At 52.0% G+C, this 19,749-nt stretch overlaps 1 protein-coding gene across 11 annotated transcripts in view; it reads right to left on the reverse strand.

The window, feature by feature from the left end:
* Positions 1-11,969: 11,969 nt before the first annotated feature.
* TCF4 (transcription factor 4) overlaps positions 11,970-19,749 on the reverse strand; it is a 231,823-nt gene continuing 224,043 nt past the window's right edge. For 7 of the 11 annotated variants that reach the window (XM_086479385.1, XM_086479387.1, XM_086479386.1 and 4 more), the window contains 4 exons: positions 15,862-15,997; positions 14,826-14,988; positions 12,605-12,834; positions 11,970-12,106 (listed from right to left, as the gene is read on the reverse strand). In XM_086479385.1, the coding sequence (XP_086335511.1) occupies positions 11,970-12,106; positions 12,605-12,834; positions 14,826-14,988; positions 15,862-15,997 (666 nt within the window). The remainder of the gene's footprint in view (positions 12,107-12,604; positions 12,835-14,825; positions 14,989-15,861; positions 15,998-19,749) is intronic. The other 4 variants (XM_086479389.1, XM_086479388.1, XM_086479394.1 and 1 more) reach the window with 1 other exon arrangement.

The raw sequence follows: 19,749 nt of genomic DNA on the forward strand, positions 1-19,749 counted from the left end.
GACCCCGCGTGCCCACCCTCGGGAGATGGATCTTCCACAGCCTTGAGGCGGCTGAAGCCCAGGGCAGAGCCAAGGGCGAGCGCAGCCTGGCCCCGTGGGACCTGCCTCCTTGGCGCTTCTCCCTCCCACAGCTCTGATTTCTAGGGAAAAAGGTCAAACCGAACTTCTTAGGCTGTGCAAGACGCCTGGTCAAGCTCCCCACCATCAGAGGGGTGCTGGAGCTCGTGGCCAGCTGCGCTGTGGTGCCCTCCAGCCCCGGGGCTGGCTGGCTGCCACCGGTACCACAGGTTGATGTAGTCAAACACCAGCGGGTGCTGCTGCCAGGAGGAACGAGCGGCACCAGCGCCGCTCCCCGGGGAGGGGAGCAGAACACCTCCGCAACGAGCACCAAGCGCCAACGTTGCTTTCGAACCCGACCGTTGGGACAAACGTGACAGCTCAGGTCCCATCCAAGGCAAAACCATCATCCGGGAGCTACACCCAGCGTTGAGACGGGGGTGCTCGTGAACCCCATGCCCCAAACTGGGGTGCTGCTGCCTCGTGCCAGCAGAGACCCCCCTCAGGCTTCAAACCCTGAGGAAGGAGCTTTGCTGAAGGACGCAGCATCACCCCCGAGGTTACCCCTGGGGCAGGGGGGTGCATCACGCCCGCTCAGGCAAGGCTGACCCAACCCCTACGTCCCTTCGAAAGCCCCAAGAGAGCAGTGACAGCCCTCGGACACGCCAGCAGCCAAGTGGGAAAATCCCACAACTCCCAGCCAAAGCCTCTGTCTATTGAAATGCCGTTAGTTCAGAGGGGTTTTTTTTTTTAAACTGATCCTCTCTCATCACCGCAAAGACGCGCTGCCATGATCTCCAGCAAAGCCTCGTGATCCCCCGCACCGCTGTGGCTCTGGAAACCAGGCCAGAGGGTCAGCCCAGATGCCCACGGATGGGGAAGGGGATGCCCGAAGAGTTACATTTCATTTTAATCATTCCAACACTCTGCAAAAGCTAAATATAATTTTCCACTTCTGTCTGAACAAAACTGAGGATTTATCTTGACTAATCACCAATATTTTCTACCACATTTTATTCTGTCTATGATGGGTGTTCAGGTGTACATAGACACAAGCTCTGCTGCGCTCCACAGTCCCCAGGATTTTAATTCTGCCTTCCAGGGCTCACGTATTTGCCCTCACGAACCATTAAATCCCAGGCTTGCTGGGGCTGCACCGTCACAGGTGGTGCCAGCCCGTGTCCTGTGCTCAAATACAACCAAAAAGTCAACAACACCTCAGAGGACGATGACACTATGGGGATGCTTCACCCCCAAACTGGAGTTTGGGTGCTTCTGGAGTAAAGGCTTTACCACCAAAGTCACCGAGTCTGAGCTTCTGCCATGGCTGATGGCGTGGGACCCCGCACAGGACCAAAAGCCACATGAAATTTCCCGTTCTCAGCCGCAGTGGGAGAAGCAGTGTCGGGGTCTCATGCCACCCTAGACCAACAGCTTGCAGGCTGCAATGAAAGAGATGTTTGGGTTCCCCCCCACCCCCATCTTTTTACAAATGTGATTTTTCTCTCTGGATTAAAGCATCGCTAAGCCCCCCGGCCCAGCGTGCCCTACATTGCCGGAGCTGGTCCTCGCCCGTCGGCTCCTGGATCCGGCACCCAGGCCTGGGATAGCGGCTGCTGCCCCTGTACCATCCTCCCCGGCCATGCAAGGAGGGCGCGGAGCTTTCTGGGCTCTCGCTAGCGACTCGCTCTTCCGACCGAGTTATAAAAAAAAACAAAACGGCAGCAACAAAATAGTTCTGGCCTATTTCAGATGATTTAATCCTCTTTAGACTTCTTTGAAGCTCAGGCTTAGAGTTATTTAGCGCATTTCAGTAAGTATCTGAGCGCTCACCAGCACATCTGCACCGAAGTTCGCTTTGTGCCGGAGCCCCCGCCGCGCCGCTTGGAGCACGGGGACGCTCTGCTGGGCTTCTCTTGGAGGTAGATTGGAATTTAATTTGCAGTGCTGCTTTCCCAACTCTTTTTTTTTTTTTTTTTTTTTTTTTCAGGTAGAGGTACTGAGTATTCAACAACAGAAAGTTGTTTCTATCAATATCATGCTCTTATTAAAAAAAAAAATACACCCTACTAAAATAAAATTTTGGCTATTTTTTGAATCGATGGCCGAGTCTGGGAGTATTTTTGTCCTGCAATCTTCCCAGCTCAAGCCCCAGGTCTTCACTGCTCCACCATGAACTTATTCCCTGCCGGTGCCAGGAGCACATCTTCCCAGCTGTGCCGGGGAATGGGTTTAGAAGGCGGCCGCAGGATTTCTCTTATAAATAACAATATTGGCTTAGTGGAATAAAGGAGATAAATGAGTCCTAGCTAAGGACCTACCCGAGGTATTTAGCACTTCTGGAGGGATGCCAGGGCTCCAAGTACCAAACCCTAAACTGCAGACGGAGGGATGAGTTAAATGCCGGGGCTCTGCCTCCTCCCCAGCAGCCACCCCACTCCTCCTCACAGCTCGGGGCCGGGCAAATCCCTCCGGCTTCACCTTTGGCATCGCAGGTCCTCATGGAGGTACGACCACCAAAACACTCTCTTTGCTAACGAAGCAGTACTACCTAAATACCACCGAGGTTTTAAGCCACCTCGGTCTTACATCCCCAGTGCTCTGCACCAGGGACAGCTGACTACAATCTGATTAACACTAGATTACAACAGAGTGGATTTTTAAGAGCTTAAAAGCAGCTCATGCTACAGAAACCTATCTGATCATATAAGCAGCAGCATTTGAGAAAATCAGTGCCTAGAAATGAACAGAACATTTTCAGCATTTCTTGCCAAAAGGGCTATTTACTGAAAGAGAAACACCGGCAGCAAAACGCAGCCAGCCCCTACTTTCGGTGGCTGGCCTTCTGCTACCCCAGCATGCTTCCAAACTGGGCTTGTTCTTCGAAAGATAAATCATGTGGCTCGCCCATCTTCCCAGTTTGCAAATGACCTTACCTCTGGTTGATTAGTTCTTTGATTGATTTTATAAGCACACTCAGGAGCCACTCCCATCACCCAGGGCAGCTTTTGTTCCCTACCTGTGCCTATTCTGCTGCTTCTGGCCTGGTTGTTTCCCCCAGCTGCTTCACACAACATCCCATCCATCCCATCCCATCCCATCCATCCCATCCCATCCATCCATCCCATCCCATCCCATCCCATCCCATCCCATCCCATCCCATCCCATCCCATCCCATCCCATCCCATCCCATCCCATTCCCCTGTGCTAAGACCAGGCCTTGCCTGGGTTGGGTGTCTGCCCTGGGCAGATGTTCCCCCCGCCCCCAGCTCTACCCTCCTGCAGTTTTAGGCGCCGCTGTTTTTTTCTTAGCTGTGCCCTCATGGGCAGGTGAGGTTTCCAGCATCACAACCCCATTTCCAGATGCAGTTTTCCAGAACGAGCATCCCGGGGACGCCAGGTGACACCAGCACCGGGCACCGCCACCACTGTGAGAGCTGGTGGCCACAACAGCAGTGTGTGCCCTGGGGTGTTTCAGTGCCCGCTGAGCAGCGCCTGCCCGAGCGAAACGTCCTCCCGCAGCGGTTTGGGGGCACAGGACCCACCCCTGGGTGGGTGGTGGGACCTGCAGCCGCTCATCCACCAGCCGGTACAGACTGAGTCCTCCTGGGATGGGAGGGAGCTCAGGCAGATGCATCACACGTGAATTGATGTGGGTCTTTTGCTCTTGCCCTGTTTTATCTATTGTTGGGCTTTTTTTTTTCCTTGGCATCGGAAAACGCAGCCGTTTTCTAGAAAGCCGTTGCTGCACAGGTGGCCCGGCCGTCCAGGGGTGTGCGCTCGGACAGAGGAGGTGCTCTCTGCCAACAGGAGTGCCCAAGACACTGAGTCTGTCTCCTGACCACAGGAAAGAAGCCATGGCAAGGTCTTTTTCTAGCCCTGTTCAGAACAGCAGGATCAAGCCACGGGCCAGACCGCTTGTCCTGGCAGCGTGGTCTGCTCCGCTAGACACCGGGTGACAGGCGCTGCCCCCCTGGCCAAGCCTTGATCCTCACCTCCCCACGGAGGACACAAAGGCTGTTACCAAAGACGAAAGGCTGCTCTCGCTCTCCCCTTGCACACACGTAAATCAGCACCTGATAGCGATGGGCAAAGCCGTAGTTTTTGGGGGACACCCTGAAGCGTGAGATGGGTCTTAACTCCCTCGTACTTCACTCCAGGCTAGGAGGGCTTGTCTTCAAAGGTGGTCCATGCCACCAAACTGGTGAGTGCCGGGGTTTAAATAAGCGTGGGGAACAGCTAACAGCAGGGCCAGCAGCGCTTTGCATCCCAATGGAAAAGGGCAACATTGCGTGAAAGGTTTGTCCTGGGGGGGGACCCTCGCTGTACCTTAAGACCACAGGTACCAAAGCAGAAAGTAGACAAGACCCGGGAAGCTGCGTTTTAGCCTCAGCGCTGTTTTAAAAACGAACCAAAACACACACCCCCCCCCCCCCCCAACCTACACGTCCGGAGAACATCACTGCAGGGCACTTTACAGACACGGGGTGCAGGGAGGCAGCCTGAGGGGTCTTTTCTGGCTCAGGGGTGAAGCTCCCTATGACCCCGCTGTGCCCCGTAACGTGTCTGAGCTCCAGACAAGAGGATGGGGTGGTTTAATTCTCAGCGCTCACACTTGGGAGATTTACAAGCTCAAGACACTTGAGATGTATTCACTGGCTACCAACGTAACGGCAGCGTAATTGCACATGATATCAAGCCAACTTTCCTAGAGCTGTCAGCCACGGGACAGGGTGGGATGACTCCTCATCCAAACTCTATGTATAGAGACACCAGAAGAATGAGACCCATTCTTCCACCCTCCAGCTCTTCTATTCTTTTTCAGAAGAAATTTGGAGCCCCGTTGCTTTATTAGTAAACAAACAAGAAAATAAAGCCCAAGCTCCTCATAAATGAATTACCAGCTGAATGTCCTGTTGAAAGCCCTCTGAGGCAGCGTGGTCGAGTTGCTGTCAGTGGCTGCGTTTCCATCCCGGGCACCTCTCTGCCCAGCCCCGGGACAGCAGAGCTGTGCCCAGTCTCCCTGTCCCACTCGTGCACCTTTCCCAGCCCTCGCAGCCCCTCGGGGCACCCCCTTGGCAAAGCACCTTTCATTTCTGCAGGTGGAGGAACAACGTGCGTGAGCTGGAGACCGTCTCTGGCGCCTGGGCAGAAGGTGCGGGCACGGGACGGTGGCTGTGCAGTCACCTCCTCCTCCCTCGCTGCCCACCCAGCTCCTCGCTCCAGCCGTGCTGTGCCCGGGATGGGACCGACGGCACCGGGGATGGCGCGGGAGCACGGCAGCTTCCCGGGCAGTGGAGGACCGGTGGCACCTGGACGTGCTGCAGGCAGCTCCGGTGGCATCTTCAGGCAGGAACAGGCTGGGGCTCCTGCTCGGACCAGGCTGGCAGTGCTGGGAGGGAGAGGGCTGGTGCCTGCGGATGGAAAGCGGGAGTGTGGGCACGGGGGTTGCAGGAGTTCCTCCAAAATGACCCCAGAGTCAGCAGGGCACGCAGAGACCATCCCCGGGCGGGCCATGCCCCGCAGCTTTGAGGGGCTGGCCCTGAGCCCCGCGTTCTGCACAAGGGATTAGTTGGAGATTATTTTCCGAGAAGGCTGAGCACCCTCCCCCAGCAAATACTGCAGAGCCAGCGTCTGCAGTGATTTAAAACGACCTAGTACCCTGGTTGGGAAGGAAAACTCAGTTAAACACATCATTTCATCGGTAACACGCCAAGAGACCAAACGGCACCGTTCGGTAGCAACAACGAATTGCGGTAGAAGCGTGAACCGCAGCGACAAAACTCCGTTCATTGGCAAAACTGAAGGTGTTGTTGCTCGAAAGCGGTGCGAGTACCAGGTGCACGTCAGGCACAACCGGTTAAACCGAGTCCTCACATTTTGCTACCAACAGCCACGCTGATGGGCCTTGCCGGGTCCTCCTGCGGGTGAGCCGCCGGCAGCCGGCACAGCACCGCCACAAGGATGCCGGCGTCAAGAAGAGCTGAAAAGATCCCAAAGCAGGACAAATAACTCCTCAGTGCAAATCCGCAACGGGTTTGATGTCCATCTCGGGTGTTGTACAAATGTTGCGTGAACCAGCGCCCCCCTCATTTCTCCAGAACCAACCCAAGGCCGTTCCACCACGATCCCCTCTCGGCTTGCACGTCCCCCCCACCGCCACCGGCACAACTTTTTGTTGGTAAGACGTGACGCAAGGGGTTTGTACTCGGTGGTTTCCGTCCGGCTTGAGAAGGTCCAACAGTGCCCACCAGAAGTCAACTATTAAAAAAAAAAAAAGTGTAAATACCGTGAAACCGTGAGGCTGGCAACGCTCGGTTTACAACGACTGCGCATCTTGGGTCTTCACCCCAGCTCCGTGACACCGCAGCAGAGGAAAACCCGCAGCGGAGCAGACCCACCGGCACGGCGAGCGCCGGCCGAGCACGGCAAGCGAGGGCAGAGCCAAGCGCTTCGCAGTTTACGTTTCTGCCGATACACAGCTCCGGATTTTACAGATTCTGCCTGTTTTTCCAAGGTTCACGGGTTGGCTTTGCCCGCGCTCCAGCACACCCCCTGCACAGCCTCCCCCGCTTGCTCCAGCAGGCGCTTCGGATTCTTCCAGGGGCTCGAAGAGTTTGAGGGTGAAACACGGGTGTTTTACTTACGGAGCGGAGTACAAGATGAGACTGAAAACGCTCTTTGCCTTCCTCCGAGAGGACCGGGAAGCGCTTTGCCAGCGTTCCCCGCCGGCGAAGCAGCCGCGGCGGGGGGAAGCCCGAAGCACCCGGTGCTGCCACTGGCACCGGCTCCTCTGGCCACCCCCCACAACACACGGAAACAACGTTTTTTTTACCCAAAACACACACACAGAGATAAAAACCAAGCAGCCATTCCCCTAAGAAACGCCCCCAAACCCAGGCAGGGGCCCGGCCGGCGCTGGGCAGCGCGGAATGAAATGAAACCCGAGTGTCGGAAAGGGTTTATAAAAATGGCACATTTATTGCTACAGAACGGTCATGTACATGACGGCATCGAATAACTACAGATGAGAAACAGGTAATGGCCTACACCAAGCTGTCTTGGTTTGCTTGTCATCTTCTTGAAGGAACTCCAGCACACAACCTGTTTGGACACTTCTACAAATCAGAAATACACCAAAAACATGAAAAAATCGAGGCACTCAGCCACACATTGAAAACAAGGTGTAACTGTTCATCTTTTTTTTTTTTTTTTTTTTTTTTGCTATTTTTCCCGTTTTTTTTTTCATTTTTTCATGGTTTTTTTTTTTCGTTTTTACTGCTGCAGCTATGTGTAGTCGCAAAATTTTAAATTTTCCCCACTGCGACCTACAACTAAAAAAAAAAAGCTACCATACAGTTTCATCTCAATAACACATGGTAAAATAACATCTTTTAAATAGTAAAATAAAGTAACAAACTTTTACTCAGAATGATTCCAAAAATCTACAAAGAAGAAATATTCAGAATCTGACAATTTTTTTTTTTTCCGTAATATTCATGGTATAAAAGGATTGCTCCTGTGAAAAATAAGCCAAATATATTTTTTATTTTTAAATTTAGGGTTTTTTTTTTCCTACTAGGGTGTACTACAGTCTATTTTATAGCAAAAAGAGCACTAGACAAACGAAGCTTTATAACAAAAAGCCAGGCACTGATACATGGTAAATCTCTGCTTTTTTTTTTTTTCTTATCTCCACTTAATTGCATCACAAGTAACAAGAATGAAAAAGGCCACAGTTCATATATTTTCACCATTACATAAGTCTATAATACTTGAAATGAGTATGGTCAAACCAGCACTGCACAAATATGAATCAACTTCAAGTCCCATGAGAAAGAACATGTTTTTTTCTTTGAAAAAAAAAAAACCAAACAAACGAAACAAAAACAGAACGAAAAGGTAGGGCCCCCCCGGGCCCTGGTGCCCCGCTGTGTTGGAATTCATCGTATTCCACCTCTAGGTTTTTTTTTTTCCAGTCAACCAGTGGACTAATTTTTCTTTCTTTTTTTTTTTTTTTTTTAAAAAAATTATTTTTTCCTTTTTTTTTTTTAAATTATTTTAAAATTTATTTATTTTATTTTTTTATTTGTGCTTGTTTCCGCTGAAATCTCTTCGTTCCTGGCAATATTCGGTGTTGTTCACTTTTGGACACGGATCGTACTCTGCCTATCGTACCCCTCCTCTCCCTGACCGCCCGTTGTCATCGCCTTCCCCCCTCCCCATCCCCTGAAAAGAAAACCTAAAAAAAAAAAAAAACAACCCAAAACCCACCCCCCCCAAAAACCTCGGAAGACTGAATTGGTACAAGTTGCATCACTGGTAGGACTGACAGTTGTATGAACATTAGTGTTCCTCGCAGCTACACAGAAGACAAATGGTAATAAAGTTCTAGGTGAACAGACTCCCTACGCAGCGCACCCATAAATTACTTGAATGTGGAGGTGGATCAGTTCGGAAAAAGCGGCTCATTCGGGATCTTCCTCCTCTCTCCGCGCGTTTCGGAGCCCGGTTTGATTTACACGGGGTCACGGCTTTCGCCAACCTTCGCCGCCGTCACCAGCGCCAGCTCGGTCCCCTCGGAGATGCGCACACCTTACCTGGGCTGGGAAGGAGCGGGATAACCCACGGCTCGGGGTGGGGGTGGTTTACACCTTGCCGAAGCCGGCGCGGGAGCTGGCCGGGATCCTCAGTTCTCACATCCAGGGCGGAGGAGGGCGCGTCCTGCGTAACCCAGGGGCTGCGAGGCCGCGGGTGGCGGCGTGCCGCGGCATCCATCCCGGGAGCACCGCCGCCACCGGTGCCGGGCACCGCCCGGGCTGCTCCTCCGGGTTGGCGGGAGCCGAGGGCGTGCGGAACAAGGACAGCTTTTTCTTTCTTTTGGAGTTCCAGAAACTAAACTCATCGTTTATTTTCTGTCCACAGATTGATTTAAATAAACACGAAGTTGGTCTTATTTTTGTTTTGGTTTTTTTTTTTGGTTTTTTTTGTTTGTTTGTTTGTTTTTTCACATTGTTTAGCAGAAGCACAGTCCTCAGCGTCTTGGCAATGATCTCCTCGCCGGTCCCTACCCCGGGCACCTCGGCCGGAGCGAAAACCGAGTGTGGTCCACCGGGTCTGAGGTCTCCTGGCAAAAACAAAACCCCCAAATCGTATGGCTTGTTCCTCGGCACCTTGCGCTCTTCACACCATCCGGAGGGGCAACCCGCGCGGCACGGAGCAGCAGGGCCCGCCGAGGGGACGCCGGCCGGGCTCGGGCTTTGTGAGACCCCCTCTCGGCCAAACCGGGGCTGCTCCGAGTCCAGCGTTTCTCCCGCAACGAGCCTGCGCGACTCGGGGTGCAGCCGCCCCAGCGTGGTCTCCTCTCGCGTCTGCTCTAGCAGTCGAATCCACCTCCACATTTGAGAAACTTATCGACAAACCAAAACACTGAAAGTTTTATCGCTACTGAACATATTTACAGTTTCCAGCACGCACACAGCTAATCCAAACGGGTATGGGGATGTCGAAGGTGAGCACGTGGTAACTACCGTATTTGTTCTTTACGTTGTCAGAAACAAACATAAAATTCAGATTCTCGTATCTCACTATTTCATTTAAATGAGACTTTTTTTCAACCACACAGATTTTTATAAACAAAAAAACTGATACAATGTATTAAAACACATAATAACAAGAGTCTACATGTAAAAATATAACTTTTACATACACAATTTCAAAATAATGATACGTTTGCCATTTGTTGCATAAAATTTACAAATGTCTTTTTTGTTACTATATAACTGGCAAAACAGGAGAACAGATGGAACATTTAGACCGTTTGATGGATTTATGGCATTTATTCAGTGTTGATAGGTGGAAAATCTACTTGAACAGGGAGATTTTATTTAAAATACATGCCAGGTCAGTGTGGCTGTAAAAATAGAAACTGGAATTAGAGACAAAAGGATGCTGACAAATACTTAACTAGGAGCACTATCTGTTAATCGTACTGTACACCAAAGTCAATCGTTATTAAGATTCACTATGGAAGTTGGTTCAATTGTGCCCAGACTTCAAAGCTAGTTATCTGATGAGCTGCTGTGCCATAGTTTGAGCTATGTTACTATTAAATATGTTAAGTAAAAACTTCATTCGTACTGGCCAGAGAAATACTGTACTACCACCCCTCCTCGAGAAAGTGCAACTTAATGCTTTAGGACTCATAAGGCTTGTTATAATAATGCTGCATGATGACCGGAATTGGCATTTCACAAAGAAAGGAGGAGGCAGCGAGTGGTCTACACTTAAATAATCCACTTAAAAACGAGAGAAGAACAACAGAAAGAAGAAGTCGATCAAATCTGTCACACTACTTGCAATTCCCGCCCCACCCTCCCCGCGATGGTCGTGTCCCCCCAACCCCCCCCCCCCTCCCCTCCCCCCCCCCCCCCCCCCGAATCTGACCATGTATTCAGCAACGCCTCACTGCACACTATTTAGGCTACACACATAGGTAACGCTTGAACCGGTTCGTTAATCACAGCCACTTTGATTATGTCATGTTTCCGATGATATAAACATTGGAAGGCACAGTGGTAACTTGTAGCATTCTAACCTTGTACCTCTGAAAATCCCAGCAAAGGGCGGAGCGGGGCGGAGGGGGGCGGCCGGAGCTCGCTCCCGCGCCCGGGGGGGGCCGGCACCCCGCCGCCCCCAAAGTCCTGTCTTCCCCAAAGCCTCAAGAAACAACTCGCTAACTTTATAGTTATGAATGAGAAGCAACGTCAGGGTCAGCGTTTCGTCCTGCACTACCCCTCCAGAGACAGAGTTGGCACTACAGGTTACAATAACAAAAACAGGGGAGAGGGACAGAAATAAGACAAAAAAATCCTTATTTACAGTAAAATCTTCTTTTTAAAAAAGTTAATCAGTACTATTTTTTTACAGGAGCAAAAAAGTCTGAAACAAATGAACAAAAGCTTACCATATTCACTAAATTTTTAATATATATTTATATATATATTTATATATATATATATTTGTCATAGGTCTATAAGATCCATCTGTTTCTCCTACCCTAAGGAATGGCTAATGTCATCGCTTCAGTTTTCATTAGGACGTTTGCTGGTTTTGTAAATATCTGGGCAGCAAAGCTTCCCTTTTAATATCCAGTAAGTATAAACACTAGCTGTCTAGCACACCAACAAAAACGCTCATTTTTTTTTTTTTCTTCAGAAGTACACTTTTTCATTATTGCAAGTTTACAATTTTAAATTAAATATTTTTTTCAGACTTACAAATTAATTATATTTTTTTTTTTTTTTTTTCCAAAAGAAGTTTAGGCACAAATGCATTGTCCCACAGTGTGGAGAAGATTGCCATTCAGTCTCTAGGCTGTGCACTTACAGCTCGTAACATACTGCGTTAGACATTCTGCATGATATGTTAAAGAGAGTCGTCCCTCAAGTTGCACTTTTTTGTTTGTTTTTTTTTTTTTTTCTCTTGTTTTAATACTCGGGAATGCTGAAATCTCTTGCGTCTGTGATTCTTAACTACTCAGACTTGTCTTATATTACAAAAAAGGGGTTAAGGAGAAGTGTTTATGTGGGTTTAAGATAATACAGCTGTTAAGGAAGTGGTCTCTTGCTTAAATGAAGAAATGTGGCAACTTGGACCTGTGGAAGAAGTAAAAAGCCTCATCAGTCGAGGGGAGCTGAGCGGGTGCCCCTAGACCCCCCTCCGGCCGCCCGCCCCAACGCCGCCGCCGCGGAAACCGAGGTGGCAGGGCGACCCGAACGGCACCCCCCGCCCCCGCGCGCAGCACCCCGGGGGGACGGTCTGCCCTGGGGTGGGGGGGTAACCCCTCCGGGCGCGGGGGCAGAAGGCAGCGCCCAGGGCACGGCCGAAAAGCGACTTGCCTTTTTTATTTTTTACATCTGTCCCATGTGATTGGAGGCATCTCCCATCCCAGGGTGGGGTCCCGCCAGGGAAAGCGGAGGAGGGTCTGAAGACACTTTCTCTTCTTCCCTTCTTTTCAGACACGCCGCTTTAGGATTCAGGTTTCTTTCTGTCGAACGGAAGCAAAAGGCGCTTTCAAATACTCACACGTTTCTACACCGGATCGGTCTGTTCATTGCGCGGGCAATTAAAATAATTAACCGCCCGTTACCCGTCCCAGCCCCGCGCCAGGAACTCAGCGGGCTGAAGCGGAGGACGCAGCTGGAAACGCAGCACAGCCCCCCACGCCAGCTCGGCAAACACCGCCGCGGCGTTTGGGCTTTGCCCAGGAGGAGCCGAGCCTCACGGCGAATTTAGATCTTGCCCAAGGACGTAAAACGCGCCGAGGCTGCCGAGGGCCCGCGCCAGCATCCCCAGTGCCGGAGCCGCCGGGGAACACCAGCGCCCCGGGGTGCTCAGAGGTGCCCAGTCAGCTCCGGGTGCCAAGCGTTCGGTCCTGCCTCTCTCTTTGGCAGCCCGTACCCCCGGCCAGGCGTTCCCCAGCCCAGAAAGGCGTGCTTTGGCACGGCCCAAGGCGGGATGGCAGGAGACCCGGCGGCACACTGACCTCTGACTTGCTGCTCTAAGCTGAGGATGACAGCCACGGCCTGGTGTAAGATCAGGAGCTTGGTCTGGGGCTTGTCGCTCTTCAGGTGGAGCTGCACCATCCGGCCCAACTCCTTGAAAGCCTCGTTGATGTCGCGGACGCGCAGGCGCTCCCGAGCGTTGTTGGCCATTCTCCTCTCCTTTTCCCTCTCGGCCTTCTGCTCCGGTGTCAGGTCTTCGTCGTCGTTATTGCTGGGAGACAAAAGGAATACATCATTTTCTAATGATGTGGAAAACAAGGAGCGCAAAGATTTTCAGCAGGCTTTGTCCAAAACCAGGGCTGCAGGTCATGAACAGACAGACACCTTCTGAGCCACGCTGTTCCTCTTCCACCAAACCTGTGCAAAACTCGGTCCCCTGAGTAAAGCCTTGGGTTGTAACGAAGCTTTACAATCTGCAAGGCGGGACTTCTGGTATTTCAAAGAAGCGAAAGTACAGATTTTTGTCAGGAACATAGTTCCGCACAGCCAACCCCACAACATTTTAAATCGTGGCAAATCTCCACTGATCGTCACCCTTTAACCCCGAAGGACACGCAGGTGGCTACCTGCACTGCTCCCATCCTTGCCACCGCACCCTGGGAGCGAGGAGCTTGTCCCCAACCAGCGAGGTGACCTCCCCCTCTCAGGCCAGTGCCAGCACCCAAGTCCCACGGGCTCCGGTCCCTCCGCAGTAGCTTCCAAGCCAGGAGGACAGCCGTGGTTTGCACACTTCCCTTTCAGCAGAGCATCTTCTGGGCTCTGGAAGAAACTTTCTCCACCACTGAGGGTGAGGATCCACCATCCTCCCAAGGACGCGGGGCACGGGGCACCAAAACACCCGTGGGCAAAGAGCCACGGAAGTAATTTATGGCTGTGAAGGGCCCTATGGTGAACTTCTGCATCCCTTCTGCAACAAAACTTCTTTCGAGCCAGAGGAAACGATGGTTTTAAATTGAAAACACAGCCACTGGTGAGTCACTGGCACTATACAATTTGAATTGGTTATGCAAATGGAGTAATAAATTTCCAGCAGCCCTAACAACATGGATTTAGACACATAACTAAATATCGGGAGTAACCTTTCAGAGCTGCAAGCACATTGGAAGCAAAAATGTTAGCCTACAAAAGCTTCAAAGCACATATAAATATGCATAAGCGACAGCGTATTTGTGGAATTAACAAGGACTACGATCACCTCACGTCAGCGTAAAGGTGCTTTCTTCTTACCGTATCACAAACACACATGAAAGCCTCACTTCTACATATGGTTACTTCAACACATTTGTTCAGAGAAAATCTCAACTATTTTCTCCAGCCGTAAGAGCCGTGGATGTAATTAATGTTTTAAACACCGGGTCTGAGTCTCATCGCTCTCTCGGGGGCACCATGTCTGCTCAGACGCTCGGTTTTTAGACAGAGAACCAGGCGTGGCAGGAGAAAAGGCAGAAGGACGCTGCCATTCATCCTGAAACACATCCCCCGGACAAAGCAGGGCGGTGCCTGGATTTCAGCTTTATTGGGATTTTTGCTGTGAGGAGGAGTACCTGCAGTCCTGAGCCGCACGCAGGTGGGGCAGGTGAAATGTGAGGGACGCAAGTAAAGCCTGTCCCTCGCTCAGGTTCACGTCTGCAGCACACACAGACATTGAGTTCCCAGGTGGGACCAATCCAGCTACAACTTCGCTAATACTTTCCAAAAATTGGTGAAGAATAGGCCAAACAGGTAAAGACCTCTAAACCCTCCACCGAAACCTAGGGAGCCCTAGAGATTTACACAAAGTGAGGACTGGGAAGGACAAACGTATTTCAGAGGTAAAAGCAAAGCACACGGTTTGTTAGTTCCACGCAGGTGGGATCAGCTCTGAGGCACGTTTTTAGAGATGAAAATCCATACTGTATTCCAATTTGCAAGCACAGGCAGAGAGGAATAACAGCCTAGTTCATAGATTTTAGCGTAACGCAATTTCTTTATAGATTGCGGAGAACTTGCTCAGTGTCCAAATTTGTGAATTGTTCCAATTTCAGGACATCCTGGAGTAGAGGTACCAGAGAGGTACTCGGTACTGCCAGAACAGCCATCCCGTTCCACTTAGGCTGTGGTTTTACCTGCCAGGAAAAAACCTCATAGTTTCCTCCTGTTCTGTTCACTTCATCGAAATCCAGTAAAGGAATTAAATGAAGCGACACTATTATATACTGTTACCTAGATCTTGACCTAGTAATTGATTTGATATCCTTCTTGTCATCCTCTAGTTTCTTGTCCTCAGAAGACTTTGTGTCCTGGAGGTTTTCATCTCCCTCGTCGTCAGATTTGATTTCGGAGCTACCCGAAGAGACGCTCTGCCCTTGCAGTCCGGTTGGCATGCCTGCGAGAGAACACACGGACAAGCTGTCAGGCAGTGCCTAATCCAACGCCTCAACAGTCTGGGGGTGTCCCCCATCCCCGGCGAAGGGTGAGCCCCGGCACAGCCCCAGCTCACTGCCGCTGAGCCAGGCTTGGGGGGCAGCAGTTCCTAAAAATGGGTTCTGGCTGGGGCTTGGCGGTCCAGATGTGTGGAAGGGGCCACAGGGCGCCTAGCTGCTACTCCTGTTCTTCCATCACCGCAAAACTTTTCCTTCACCTCAAAAAAAAAAAAATCTTTAATATGTCATTTTCTAAATATCTCAGCTGCAATGAAGGAGCGGGACCTCGTAAGGCATCATTAGTTTGGGCTCGCTCTTCCTCGCTTTAACGAGAAGACCAGCTGCCTCTAGCAGTAAGGACAACCCCCGTCGCCCTCTGGGTTCGCTTAGCTCCAGGCCTGCTTTGCAACAACCCCGCAGAGGAGTCTGCCAGGCTTCGGGCGGCGCAACACGCCTTGTGAGCCAAGCAGAGGCACTCCGGTGCCGCCCTGCCCGCTGGCAGAGCTGTGAACGTGGTGGGAAACCCGTGGGCCCGAGTCTCACCTTAAACTCGCAGCTTTCTGACCGACGTCCTGCACCCTTTTCTACACCCTTAATCGTGCTGCTTAAGCAGTCCTGGTATCAAAACTCACTGTCCGGAGGTTAAGCTCCTTGCACGCTTCTACCCGAGCATTTCGGAGAGCAGAGCTGCGTCAGCGAACAGGCTCTGCCCCGCCGCCCTGCCCCGCCTCACGGCCTCCCGCACCCCCCGTGACCAGCAGCTCGGACACCTCGTCCCTCCAGCCCGGGTCACCGCCGCTCCCGGGATGGGCTTCCCAGGCAGGGTCGGTACTCACCCCTGTACGGGTCCTGCGGCGGGTTCAAATCCGGGGACGTGGCGGACTGGACGGGCAGCTGGGGGACCGGGACCTGGTTTGGCACAAGCGAGTGGCTCCCGCGGAGGCTGACCCCGTCCTCGCGGTGCGCCCCGACCTGCCGGCGAGGAGAGAGAGGCGGCGGTGAGGACGCGCGGTGCCGGACGGACAGACGGCCGAACCCCCAAGTCCTGGGGGCCCCAGGAGAAGGCTTGGGGAGGGCGAGGCAGGGCGCCGGGCGGCGTTTCACTCGAGGGCGCAGATGGCCCGCAGGCCCGCGCCGCGCAGGCCGCCCGCGAGGCCGAGGCACCGCGCGCCTCGTGACAACCGCGGCGGAGCAGCTCAGGCAGGTAAAACGTCAAATCGTCTCCCAGGGTGCCGCAGCCGAGCGCGCCGATTCCTACCCATCTGTCTTCTATCATGTCCGCCAACAGATCTGACAATTATCTTAATGCCCATATGCTTAATTGTGGGCTTCGCAATTCCCCCATCGCTATCGGAAATCCTGCAGGAATTTCAATTTGGCATCCGACTTTCATTTCGGGGGATCGGATTCGCAGGCCTGCCATCTCCCCCCCTCCCTGTAATGCCAGCGAAGCCTCTGACAGCGGGAGCCGCGGCAGCGAGCGGCGCGGCCCCCGCTCCCCGCGAACATAATAACGTGTCACCTGCCTTTCCGAAACGAGAAGCCCCGTCCAAATTAGCGCTCGCTGTATTTCATTAACCGCTGAGTCCCAAACCCAAAGGAGCACCATTCCCTGCCAACACCGTGACTCCGGGTAATATACCAATAAAGGTTTTATTAAACACTCCAGCAATGCCATCATCGGAGCTGACAGCGCGGCCGTGATGGAAACGCATCCATTCCTCCCCTCTACGTGGCTCACGGACACACTCCGCGGAGCAGGGTGGCTCCTTCATTAAATAAAGGAGACTGCTGAGAAGCGTGAAATATCCTAAGAGCAAAACTGTCAGAACTTGGTTTGATATCAAAGCACCTGGAGCGGTAACACCGGTGCTGCCTCCCTGGTGCTGCACGGCAGCCCCGAGCCGGAGAGCTACCGCCGGGCGTCTGCAGGGACAGCCAGACAGCGTGTCCGTACGGGAAACTCAGCGCTCCGGCTCCTCAGGTGCTGCAGCCCCCAACGCTCGAGTGAAAGGGGTGATAAACCCGGCAGAGAACTGCAAATCACTCTTTAGTCTCAAAAAGCAAGTACTTGGGCAGATGAAAAGATGGAGGGATGTTTCTAATCAGACTTACAAGATAATATAGGATAATTGGTAACAGCAAGTGGAGACCGCAGTAAGAAAGATAAAAGGGAATCCTGCCAAGGGGAACTTGAGAAAATCTTTTACTACTAGACGAAATGCAAATAACCGAAAGCAAGTGTAAAATAGCAGAGACAAAAACTCTCTCTTTGTTGAGATGTTTTAATTTTTAAAACACAAGATACTAAGAAAAGGCTGGAACCAGCGTAATTCGGTTTTAAGAGAGAATCAGCTGTTACAGGGCGCTTAGAGCTCAGCAGTTCCACTTTCTGAAATCTCAATGCAGAAAACGCAATAAAATCCTGATGACATCTATCGGAGGAGAAAAAAGTTTTTTTTCCCCCCACACCTATGAATGAAAATGCCAGCTGGACACGACCCTGGGCAACCGACCTAGCTTGGGAGCCGGACCTGGCTCCAAAGCTGAGCAGGGATTTCACCCCGGCCACCTCCACAAGCCCCCTCCGACCCACATTATTCTGGGATTCTACGACAGACAAAAACCATTTAGTTTTGAGGTTGATGAAGACAAAGAAACATCTGACACCACTTCTGGCTGGCAACCAACCACCACCCTTGGAGCAGAGCTCCCGAGAGCGGCTGGAAGCTGGAAGGGCACTGTGACAGATGCCACGTCTTGCTCTGGGTCCCTCCCTTTCCCTGCCAAGCCTTCCCGGGCTCCGTCCGTGACCTGTGCAGCCAAACCGACCGACCGACGCAGAGATGGCAAGCGTCCCGTCCTGCTCCTGCCCTGGAGCAGCCCACCTCCTCCCCCTGGACCACCTCCTCTATAGAGCTACGCAAGATGCCTCCAGTTGGGTGGTCCACCTTGAAGAGGGACAACCTGGCTACCTTGACTATCTGGCCTGACTGCTTGAAGACTACACCTTGTTCTACCACCTCAAGAAGCAGACATGGTACTAATCAAAAGCTAATGACGTGGAGGATTTTTTTAAACCAAAGTGTTGAATTCAGATGCAAAAAACTAAAAGATGCCATAAAGTCAACCACCACTTTACTGCTGACATACTGATACAAAGTTTTAGCTGTATTTTTAAAATTGGTTCCAATTAAAACAGAATCCCTCACATTTCTTCTCCTTTAGGTTCTTGAGACATCTGGAACATGACCACCTATGTTATGTCTCACAACTGAACGATAAAAATTATCAATTCCTTTATTCCTTTTCACCACCCACTATGCGATCGATCTTCCTTGTTCGAGATTTGCAGCTTTTTGTCCTGCCAACCAGCAAATTCCTGGCACGCTCAGTGAGCAAGTCCAACCTAGGGCCACCCCTACACAAAAGAGAGACCATTCCTGACCCACTGTGACTGACTTCCAGCCCATTTTCGCCTCTCTCCGGGTGGGAGGCAGGCAGCCCGAGATGGGACGGAGCTCAGGCTGCAGCACCCCTCCCACCCGCGATCCTCCCCGTGCCACAGAGAGGGGGCTGCTCCAAAACATCGACGCCTTCCGACTCCACGGCATCACAAACCACCACCTTGCGATGGCCCTTCCACAGCGTGTTTTCCTGGGTCATTTATTTCTCCACTTTCAGTCGCTTGCAAGAAGACTCAGGCAGCCCCGTCACTTCGTTACCCACACAGTGTGTTTTCTGAGGCACAGAGAGACTCTACCAGGCTGCAAACACCTTTGTGTGTGTGTGTGTGTGTGTGTGTGTGTGTGTGTGCACACAGATGTATCTACAGCAAAAGATCAAACCTAACCCACACCGAGCGGTCCCACAAGCAGAGGGCTGGCTTCTGGCAGCGCTGTGGTTTTCACGCCACCGCATCTCCCCCGCCCACGGGATGCTCTGTCCTGCAAGGGTACCCGAACGGCTGCTTTTACAGCAAACTTCAGGTCTCAGATGTCCCCCAAAACGGGCTGGCCATTTATTTTTCTCCTTAAACATCATTTCCTAAACACCATCGGGGTTTCCACGCAACCGCCAGGAGCCCGGGTCCTTCAAGAGCACCTCCACGCTGCCAAACGCCGCTGAAAGCCACCATCTGCCAGGGGACGCAAGGACGCGACGTACCGAAATAAAGCCCATCCTACACGGGGCGTTGGGGACCAAAAGCACCGCTGCCTGTGAGCTCGGGGTGGGGGCAGCTCCCAGCACCGCCGGGGACAGAGAGGATGCTGCGTTTTCTGCTTCCCCTTCCCTCCGCAGCCAGCAGTGCCGCCGGTTCATCTGTTATACACACAGCAGCTCTGCCCTGGGGTGGAGCGACGATAGGAATCATTCCCCCCAGCCCGGGAGTGCAGATTGTAAATAATACTTATCTTTAGAGAATCACACTCACTTTGAAGTCCCATTAATATTTTATTTACTTCCATCTCTGTAAGCAGGCCCCTACTGCAGCACTCAGCAGATCGGGGTGGAAGAAAACCCCCAACAAAGAGCAAATCCTAAAATGTGCATGGGAGGTGTAAGCGGGATCCGCTGCCGACGTGCAAACCTCTGCCTTAACTTCCCCTCCGCAACCACCACCTCAGGCGCACGCAGGTACCCGAGCACACGTCTGCACACTCGCGAGTGTAGCACGGCCCGCTTGAGGTAACTCAGCCAAAGGGAAAAACCACAAGAAGCCT

This window comes from Leptosomus discolor, chromosome Z (genome assembly GCF_034619465.1).
Source record: "Leptosomus discolor isolate bLepDis1 chromosome Z, bLepDis1.hap2, whole genome shotgun sequence".
NCBI lineage: Eukaryota > Metazoa > Chordata > Aves > Leptosomiformes > Leptosomidae > Leptosomus > Leptosomus discolor.